General features: G+C 38.7%; 2 protein-coding genes across 3 annotated transcripts in view; both read left to right on the top strand.

Moving 5' to 3' along the window:
• The window catches only part of LOC145483576 (uncharacterized), a 5,960-nt gene extending 4,085 nt beyond the window's left edge, over positions 1 to 1,875 (top strand). For both annotated transcript variants that reach the window (XM_081462112.1, XM_081462110.1), the window contains one exon: positions 1 to 1,875. This exon is cut by the window's left edge and continues 661 nt beyond it. In XM_081462112.1, coding sequence (XP_081318238.1) covers positions 1 to 701 — 701 coding nt within the window. In that variant the 3' untranslated portion in view covers positions 702 to 1,875.
• Positions 1,876 to 7,281: 5,406 nt separating this feature from the next.
• Positions 7,282 to 8,602, top strand: LOC145484856 (uncharacterized). Its single transcript, XM_081463496.1, has 2 exons — positions 7,282 to 7,530; positions 7,879 to 8,602. Exons 1-2 carry the CDS (start codon positions 7,348 to 7,350, stop codon positions 8,059 to 8,061), a joined length of 366 nt encoding a protein of 121 aa, XP_081319622.1. The 5' UTR covers positions 7,282 to 7,347; the 3' UTR covers positions 8,062 to 8,602.
• Positions 8,603 to 10,653: the final 2,051 nt, after the last annotated feature.

Below are 10,653 nucleotides of genomic sequence, written 5' to 3'. Positions count from 1 at the left end.
CTCCAAATGAGCCTATAGCTGCAGAAGGGATTCAGCTCGAAGAAGAAGAGAGTGTGGTCTTTGGTTGCCCAGAGGAGGGTTGTATAAAGGTTTACCAAAGTCACAGCAGCCTTCAGCGACACCTTGATGCCGGGAAACACCTTCTGGCGTTAGAGAGAGAGTCCGCGTACGACGTGATAAAGAAAAAGTGGGCAGAGACGTGCAAGTCAATTTCTGGTAGCTACATGGAAGCAGCTCATTCACCCACATCTGCATCCGCCTCAGTTTCCCATAGCCAGTCGGAAGACGCACCGCCAACAGCTGACATGGGCTGGGCACTGAAAAAGACTAAGAAGTCTGTTCATTTCACCACCAAAGTGCGCCAATTTTTGCGTGAAGTCTTCCTTCAAGGAGAGGACACTGGGAATAAAGCAACGGCTGAGAACATAGCAGCACGAATGAGGTCCATGCTAACCGCTGAGGGAACGAAGGTTTTTACCAAGGACGACTGGCTGACATCTACCCAGATTTCCAGATATTTCAGTAGATTGGCCGCGTTAAACAGGAGTGGGGCTCTTCATAGATCAGAGGAGGCGAGGCCAGCACCAACAGAACCGGTACCCGAGGAAGGAGAAAGCGAAGATGAGGAGGAAGACCCATACGTGGCTGAAGCTCCCATCATTAGAACACGGCTTCAAATCAGGAGGGAACTAGAACTGTAACTTTACTTTCGATCAGAGTGTTTATCTGTTTGATCATATTTATTTTGACTTTTCTCTTTGATAGTTTTTTCAAAGGACAGTTCTTTAGGGCACAGGTCACAAAAACACGCCGTTGATTTTGTTTTCGGTATAGCGAGGTCTTTCTGATAAAGTTTTCTGCATCAAGATGCGATGTGGCGTGCCAGTTTCAAGCAAATGTATTATTCCTTTATTAGACGAACCAAAGTGAGTAATGTAAGCATTTTGATAGTGTTCTGCGGACACGCGTGTTTGACTTAACGAATAGTAAGTCCTGTCACGTAGTTCACTTCTACAATAATATAGGCCATCATTAAGCCGCCAATTGTTATTTTCATGGCTTAAGACAAACAATAGCCTTCGACATCATTCTATTTCATTAAATTTTATATTGTGTAACCATTTTTCGGCATCTTCTGTCTGTTGCTATGTCATTATTACAGAATTAGCGCGTTATAATGAAAAAAAACATTGACGGCGGTGGGTACCCTGTGGTGGGCGGATTTTTCTTTTTTAAGCGACTAGATAGAAATGGTTCTATTTCATTAAAGTGTAAGGTGTGTAACCATTTTGTGGCATTTTGTGTCTGTTGCTGCGTCATTATTACAGAATTTGCGCGTTATAATGAATAACAATTGACGCGGGTACCCTGTGGTGGACGAAGTGTTTGTAGCCCTCCTGTGGAATAGTTCAGTAAGTGCCCAAAGATTTTTTTGCAGATAATGTTAGTATGAAGTCCCACCTTTTAGACGATATGCTCCGTTTTTTGAAGCATGCTCCGCCATTGGAGATATTTTGGCCTAAACTTTGCGTATTTTTACAGTTTTCACTATTAGGTGAGAAGGGGGTCTTGGATGAGACCACTTGTGTAATAGGAATTAGTCGTAGAAGAACGAAACGTAGACAACAGATTGTCTTTGGGTGGGACAACATTCACTTAAAATTTGAAAAGATTTGGTTGAATTCTCATAGCGGTAGAGCTTTATACTTTTGACCATTTTTTTTTGGTGATTTTTGGTCATTTTTGTAAAAAAAGACTAGGGGGTGGTCAACTCCCACCGGTTTTGACCAAATTTCCTTAAACTTAGACTGAAGTAGTTTTGGGTGGACCCCTTCAAACTGGCCAAGTTTCACCGAAATCGGTGAGATAGCTTGTGCCGCCCCTGCCTGGTCCTATCGTGGATGCACTCTTAACAGAATAAATTGGGAGAGGATACAATATACAACTCTGTAGTTCATAGTCAACTCAGATGCAGTTTAATCATGCAGTGCTCCAAAGTGTACAAACATCACAACATTTTGGTAAGTAAAAGGCTGGAATATTCATTTGTTATTTCTATATTTTGTAGCATAGACCATCTTATAACTTGTTCAGCCACAACCTTTTATATCTTTTTCCAGCAAAAAATGTATATAAATAGATTTTAAAAACCTGGCTATAATGTATTAATATTATTTTAATTGATCATTTTTATTATAGTCTCATCACTCTGTGAAAAACAAGTTGTTTCTTTTTGGTTCATTTAAGGACATTGAGTGAGGAAATGTTGTCTTTCTTATGTGACAAATACATCAACTGGCTCACCTGGACGAAAATTAAGAAATTAAAATATTATTGAAAACATGCTAGGGATGGGAATCTTTTTATAAATGAATCAAAGTTACAGAATGTTGTAAGCCAGTCTCAGGAAATGTTGGTTTTTGATTGGGAAAAGCTGAGTTTTGAATCTAAATTTTGAGTGGTTGTCTGCAATATCAACTGTTTTGGTTTGGCCATCAGGTTTCCAAACCAAATTTTTTCAAGCAAAATTTATTATATGATTAATTCATAACTATTGATGGGATCAGTAGAGAATTTCAGGCATAGAGGATTTGATAATAACTTAGTAAAATTAAATTGACAAAGACCTTTATTTGCTTTACTCAATTTAAAATTTTGTTGGCAAATTTGTCTGATAATGGCCATTTCCCTCTATGAGATGTGGCTGCTGGGAATCATAGTGGTTGTAATCATCATCTTGCACTGGATTTTTGTTTCAATGAATGCAACAGCTATGCAATTCCATACAGGCATGTCTGATGTTAAATTATTTAATTTCAGGAATTTTTTTCAGTGGAAAAAAAGTGTACAAGTAGTTGCTAACTGTTTACTAATCAAATGTGCAATTATTTTGATATGTTCATAGGCTCCTTTTCACGTATGATCTACAAGGAAAAAGATAACACTACTGATCATGAAGAGATCTGTGGAAATTACACAGGAACAGCAGTATTCCCAAAGGTGTGTGTGTTCCTCATTTCTGGTCACAGTTTATGTCAGATTTGTTGGTTTTTTAGATCGCTATTTTGCAACCATAAAAGATCTTTGTTGTGAGATGTCTGTAAGAGACAGACAGATAGATGGACTGGTAAACTGGCTTTCGGCTTTTTGTTTATTTGTGCCAAGCTGTGCACTTTTAAAATGACCCCAAGTCTTTGTTCTCTTATGAAATTCTAACTGGGGATAAGCCCGTGTTCAGCCGCTGAAATTAGCTCGTTAAACTGGCTCTTAATGACATACCTGTCTGACCAAATCTCTGAGTAGAATGGAGTGAAATACAAAAAAAAAAAAGGCTAACAATTGAATACCCTCTTCTATCCTTGACTCATGCGTTTCTCCGAAAAGTGTTATGCACTCTGATGAAAATATTTGTCCACAGGCAGTACCAGTTCCCAGATTAGCAAACAGTTTTCTTATAGCAAAGCTCAAGGGAAACTGTGAGCTTTGAGGAGCACATAACGCCAAAGACATATATCCTTACATATTTTTAAAGTCAAAATATGGAGCTATTGTGTTAATTATCCTCAGTCAAGTATATTATGCAACACACTGGATCTTTTGAAAATGAGGAATATTACTCATATTTTGCCCAGTTTTACCTGGGGTATATTCGGTCACGTGATGCGTTTAGACCAACCACGCGAGCGAAAATATGTTTATGGACTACAGACATGACTATTTTCACCGTTCGTTTGTTAGTGGACTGAGTTTAAGACTAAAATTCCAAATCTGCGGTAAAATTAAATACAAATTTGCTATTGACAGAAGCACAAACTATTCGGAGGAGGAGTAATGATCTGATTGGTCACGTTTTATTAATGTGATATTAGCAAAAACCATGGGTTAACTTTAAGAAATAGAATGCCAAGATTCACCCTTAATATTCATTTCCAACGTTTTTGTCTGTTTGCTTCTGTTTAGACAAATGCGGACAGGCAATGGTTGACAGGATGGACTTATCCAGTGAAGATGCATTGATTAATTTCGTCAACGCCTTAGACTTTGTCAAAATGTGTCTTCCATAGAAAGCATGTGGATTCAGTTGGCATTGACCCCAAAAAGGCAGTTTAACCACTTTGATGAGAAAGAAGTGGAATACACTGTATTCCATTACACTTATAATGCAAGAATTAGCAAGTGCAAGCAGCAGAAAAGGAGAATTGCCAAAACATTAGGAGTTCCATGCAACGGACTGTACGTGCCATCTGGAAAGGAGGCTTTTACACTAGTTGACTTTTGTGCAAAGTTTGCCATATCTTTCCCGAAATTTTGCGGTTATCCTCTCTATTGTCTAGTCTGGTCTAGTAAATTTAAGGAACTGAGAATTTAACCGTAGTACTTCAATGTTAGATAAATGCGCTTTACACCATGGAAGATTTGTTGACTGTTGTTTTCTCGATAGATAGAACAATGTTTTCCTCATAATCAGTCGCATTACGTGTAGTTTGAAACCAAGCCTGTAACGTGGCTTTTTGAAATCTGAAGCCCAAAACATTTATGTAAGGTACCTGAAGGTATTTACTCTTGATAAAAAGGGGAAAAAATTAAAACTGAGATGAATTAAGTTGAGTATATTTATTTTCCTAAAATCAGGTGCAATGATCTTTCCGGGCCGCTTTTCTGTTAACATTTGGTACAAAATAACCTTATTATAGCTGATATAATCTTCAAAACTTGTCAGACATAAAACAAGAGTACGGATATGATTGCATCCTTCGTATGAGGTGCTACAAAGCTAGTGTAGCAAGCAGAAAAATGCGTATAAGATGTGCATCGCGCGAAACGTGATAAACGGTAGCGAATCGCAAAAGAGGAGCGCGAGCGAGAAGTTCGGGCGAGACGCGCGAGCGCGGAACGCGGGGAGCACCTTTGACAAACCTTTTGCCTGCGTCACAGCCATCTTCGACCACGTCTTTAGCAAACCTTTGACTTGAATCGCAGAAAAATTTGATTACACTTTTGACACACCTTTGATAATACGTAAAGGCGTATCAAAGGATCACCTTTAACCCTAAAAACAAAGGCGTTCACAGGTGAGTAAAAACGGCCTTTCACGTCTTTGAATTTGGTGGTAAAGGTTTGTTCAAAGATGTTCGCGTCACAGATCGTCAAAAGTGTGCAAAGGAGGCCTTTACAAAACCTTTAACCACACATTTGACGCGCGGTAAAGGCGATTTTTCGTGCCGTGTTACTAAGTTCATATATTTCATTTACTTTATATTTATTTATTTAGTTATGCATTTATTTTATACATTATTCATTAATTTGTAAATAATTTTAACTTTAGCTAAGGTATATTTTATTGAGTAAATAGTGTCCCCGATGAGTTTATTTTTTTAAGCTAAATACTATTGATACTTTAATAAAGTCTTTCATTCAGTTTATCCATTCCTTCATTCATTCATTCATTCATTCACTTATTCATTCATTCATTCATTCATTCAAGCTTTATTTGGAGGCTTCTAGGATTTAACCAATTGAAGTCAAACAGCTCTGACAAGCTCTGAAGGTCGAATAGTAATAGTAATACTCAGTACATGTCTTCATGTCTCTAGATTACTTTTTACCTTTGCGGGTGCCTTTCGCGAAGAATTTTTACGTGCGTCAGTTTCAATAAAACGTCAGCAAAACGAGGAAGCATGTTTCCAGAAACATTCATAGCGCGTGAATGTTTCCCCAATGTTTCTCAGGTTTGCCGTACGGGAATTTTAACGAGAATCCGAGCATGCGAGCAGTGACAAAAATTTTGCGAGCACGAGCAGGCGAGCACTCAAATTTTTGCGAGGAATTCGAGCAATGGCCAAATTTTGCGAGAACTTTTAAATTGAATGGGACCATTCGATACCCCTACGAGTGAGTGCAGCGAACGAGTGAAATATTCTTGCCACGAGAACATAAAATTCATATCTTCGAGCTAACGTGTAATGTTCTTTTTATTATATAGACAAACTGATGACGGCGTTTTTGACGATTTTCCGGAGATTTCCGACCACTTTCCGAAGATTTCCGAAGATTCTTCAAAACTTGTACGAGGGTCACACGAACGTTGCCAAACATTTCCGAAAAAGTTCCGAAGATTTTCTAAGATTAACGAAGATTGCCGAGGACTTTCGTGGAAGACCCGAAGATGTTCCGATGATACATCAACGAGTTTAAGTACAATTTAAGAGACAAACTTGATATCAGTCAAATCATCGATATCTTCACTAGTGAGGATATGGAAAATACGCCACTACAGCCCCGGATGTGGTTTCGTATTTTCCAGTAAAACACTCGTGTCTATATAATAAAAGGTAATAAATTCACTGAAATTCTGTTGCTTATTTGGATAATTAATTAACGCTGACTATTGACGACTTCGTCACTATTTGCCACTTTTCGCGACTGTTCGCCACTATTCGCACTATTCGAGACTATTCGCACTATTCGGGACTATTCGCTATTCGCTATTCGGGTTTTCCAAACACCCCTTCACTAGTGAGGATATGAAAAATACGCCATCCGAGTCCCGGATGTTGATTCTTATGAAGTTTACAAGTCCCGTATTTTCCAGTAAAACACTCGTGTCTATGTAATAAATTGATGTATCGAACGAGGCCTATTGAATGTAACTGAGGTGAAATTCTCGTCGCTTCAGTTTTCGTTGTTGCCTTTATTGTTACTACTTTCAACCGAGTTCATTACAACATTTAACTACTATGAAATGGATTCGCAATAATTCCACGAGCAATTTACCGAGTGATTTCAATGATATAGATTGAAGGGCTTGAAAGGGTAAAATGGGTACTGAGTTTTACCAATTGTTTTTTCAGTGAACAAATGAGATTTGGATCACTGGGACTGGCAGTTGCAACAAAAAATTGATATGGGGCTAAATTTGGGAACAAAAAAAGGCTCACAGATGGGATTTGGATAAATTTAAGCTTGATAATGAGATTTGCGCACCTTCCCACTCCCATTCAGGACACTCAAGGCTTACTTTCTTATTGGCAAGCAGCACACAGTTGACTCCCTCAAACTCAGCACCAGCGGGATTATCTTTCCATGTCTCTCATTAGATCTGAGCCGGTATAAAAGTAACTTAACTCATGCAAAGTGAAAATAAGTTGTTTTGATTAATTACTGAATGCAACGTTAGCCCTACTTCCTGTCCAAGAGAGATTTATAGTTACACTATCGATCTCGCAGGTAGACAACGTCAGTAAGCTCCAGGGCCCAATCGGTCCTCCCGGTTTCAACGGCTCTCAGGGACCGACTGATCCTGCTGGACCTCCAGGATTCAATGGAACACAGGGCCTCCAGGGTATCATGGGCCTTCAGGGGTTTAACGGCTCACAGGGAGCTCAAGGTCTTACCGGGCCACAGGGACCTCAAGGCGCAGGAAACATTTCTCAGTGTGAACACAAGACAGATTCGGTGGCAGGAAGCCAAAATCCAGTGACAATATTTACTCCTTCCGCTCCAACTACGGTCACTTTGGAAGAGCCGAGAGTAAGTAATTGTTTTCTACTCTAAGAGAACTGAGAACTTTTTAACGTTCTGGGATATCCTAAGCTTTACATATAGATAATTGTTGAATTGTAATTATTTAGTAATTAATAAGTAATATTTGAAGTATTATTATTCGAAATACCTCGAAATACCTCGAGTGTAAAATAACCGATTATATATTTTAATTTATCTCAAAACTAGAGGTTCCAAGATTCACAGAGAATGCAACTCATCTCATAGATGTCTTCTTAAACAGAACTTATAAGAGACTTAACATGATGTTTTGAAATGTACTGTTTTTATAGCGTCGGTCTGGAAAAAAATTTAAGTACTTTTTTTTTCTTCCAGGGTAAAAGGATAATTAGCGTCACATGCTCAACAGACAGAGCTCAACAGTATCTTCTTAGAAGCAGCATAAACCCCGCCGACGGTGTTCAATTTTACTTTTGTGATTGCTACGGACACTATGGAACTGGCTCGCAATCCGTGGACTGCATCATACATTACTGGGAATGCCCGCTTACCGCTTAAGAGCGAATGTTCCCAATGGTGAAACATATCGCTCATATTCTCAAGTTAGGTAGGCCTTAGTATCAAACAAATCACGACATACTTCGTTTGGCTGAATATCGATTTATTTACGAGAAAATCGCTAATAACCGAATTCCGTCAAAATGCCGCTTTTGGAGCTCAAAATTTAAGACGAATCTCAAAGCTAGACCAATAAAAATTATCAAATCTTGAAAACCAACATCAAAATATATGTTGACAGCAATTTGAGCAATTCTTGCCTATATCTATTTACAAAACCTAATTAAATTTATCCGACCTACTTTTAACTAGACTGAAAATAGGTCAAAAGAAACGCTTTATTTAACTATGTGCTATACGAAATAATTGACTGAAAATCTGGCTTTTGGAAGGCGACAAGTAGTTCTTGTCGATAAAATGCACCGATTCGACGGTACCGTTAATTGGCCGGAACACATACAACACGCAAACTCGATTGTTTCGCATTTGAAGTCCAGTGTACAATTTATTTAATATAACATCCTCTTACCTTCATGTCGCTGTATCAGAAAACAGGGCTGCAGTCCTGCTGAGTCCTGAACTGAACTGTTGCATCGTTCACATAAAAGCAATATAACTTGGGGAATAATGCTGCGCGGCCTCCTGATCTTGAGTTGTTTACGAAGAGTATTTCGGGGTTTTCTGATTCGAGGTTTCTCTGTTCCCATCTCGTTGAAAATGAGGCTGTAATCACTCCACGTAAGATAACTTTGTTTAAATATAAGTCTTGAACTGAACAGCGAATCAGATGCGGACAAAAATGTGGTTATTTCATGGACATCTGTCCCTTGTTTAGCGGAATAACGCAAACTTTAATTTCAAAACGAGGTGAACTGAAATCGACAACTTCGGCAAATTAACTTTGGAGGGGAGGTAGGGAGATTGTGTCCGCGTTTCACGCACAAATTTTGACAAAATTCAAGTGTCACTTATACTTTTAGCTGCTTTTAACTATACGTTTTCACGAATTCACGAATCACGTATGTCTTTTAGTTGTTTTTCACCTGTCACACAAATTTTTGCCTTCGTCACGTGTCACGCATAAATCCTTGGACTGTGAACTAATCGGTCAGTTACTAAGTCAAAACTGAGTTTCGTTCCAAAAAAAAAATGTTCACTTTAATTTCCATTATTGCGAGGCTGAGAGTTTTAGTAGTACCCACCCTAGCTCTACAGACATTTATTTTTATATTACTTCACCTCCAAAGGCTACACCCAACTCAGGAAGACTGCGGCCCAGGTAGCACGTGATCATATTTACATTTATCTTTCCCTATCAGTAGTCTAAAATGGTTTTTGAGCTCCAAAAGCGGCATTTTGACGGAATTCGGTTATGATCGATTTTCTCGTAAATAAATCGATATTCAGCCAAACGAAGTATGTCGTGGTTTATTTCACACTAAGGCCTACCTAACCTGAGAATATGAGCAGAATTTATTTTTTGGCTGTTGCCACCATATTTTGAAAATATTTGAGTTTTGGGCACATTCGCTCTTAAAACTCTATCATCGTTATGCATCTTCATTGAAAGGATATTGACTAATGAAAAAGCTAAGTGATCGATGCTTTAAAAGATCTGGGGGCCATTTCTCGAAAGCCCCGAAAACTTTTCGGGCCCGCAAAGCCTTCTTTAGTTAATCGGTATTTAAAGATCTAGACAGAGAGGTGTATACGCCTGAAACTTCTTGTATGAAGGGAACTTCTGTTTATATTGAGAATATGTACATAAAACAGCTCTCAAGTCATAAGGTTTGAGATTTTGTTACGGCTTTTCGGGTGCGAAAATTTCTCGGTACCTTGGAGAAACGGGCCTCAGCCCCGGGTTGTTCGAAAGGTGAATAACGCTATTCACCGGATAAATCGCTAACCAGCGGATAGCGTGGTTTTTTTTTTTTGTTAACACTTCTTTATTCGATGGGTAGCGTTATCCAGTCTTTGAATAACTGGGACCAGGCTTTTTTGGATGATTTTGTCGACTACGAATAACGAGGTTATTAACTAGTATCTTTGTTAGTTAACATGCAGTTCTGCGATGCATGGTCCCAGTTTTTCATTTTCTTTCTCTATCTCTCTCCCTATTCTTGTCAGTTATTTCTGTTCTATGTTTAATAGTTATTTACCTGAGGGAAGTAGAGGTAAATATCCACCACTTTCACCGACACTGAGGTGATTAATCGTTTTAGTATATGCTACACAAACTGAAAAACTACCGGGCCAAGATATGGGTTTATTTCTGACAATAAACAAACATTACCTGGAGGAATTAGAGGTAAATATCCACCACTTTCACCTCAGTGTCGGTGAAAGTGGTGGAAACATGTAGGAAATTTCATTTCAGTCTGCTCGGAAGTGAATAGCACTTTGAGAATTACCTCCGCGTTAACCACTCAGAAAGCGTGAAAAACACTATTTACTTGTGTTGTTGTGAGGGTCGTGACCCATAATCCCTCTAGAGTTGTAACTCCCATAAGCCCTTGCGGTATAAGTGTAATAAACAAGAAAGCACATGGTCGAAAGTGTTGACTGTGTTTGTGGATTAGATCGCTGTTTCCC

Source organism: Orbicella franksi, chromosome 4 (genome assembly GCF_964199315.1).
Source record: "Orbicella franksi chromosome 4, jaOrbFran1.1, whole genome shotgun sequence".
NCBI classification, from domain to species: Eukaryota; Metazoa; Cnidaria; class Anthozoa; order Scleractinia; family Merulinidae; genus Orbicella; species Orbicella franksi.
Note: the sequence above shows the minus strand (reverse complement) of the source record. Positions and strands in the feature narration are given on the sequence as shown.

What these genes read in the sequence shown, in the direction of transcription:
- LOC145484856 (XM_081463496.1), top strand. Translation starts at nt 7,348, where the DNA reads ATGGGCCTTCAGGGGTTTAACGGCTCACAGGGAGCTCAAGGTCTTACC. An exon ending in TCACTTTGGAAGAGCCGAGA is followed by an intron (nt 7,531 to 7,878) that starts GTAAGTAATTGT and finishes TTTTTCTTCCAG; the next exon opens with GGTAAAAGGATAATTAGCGT.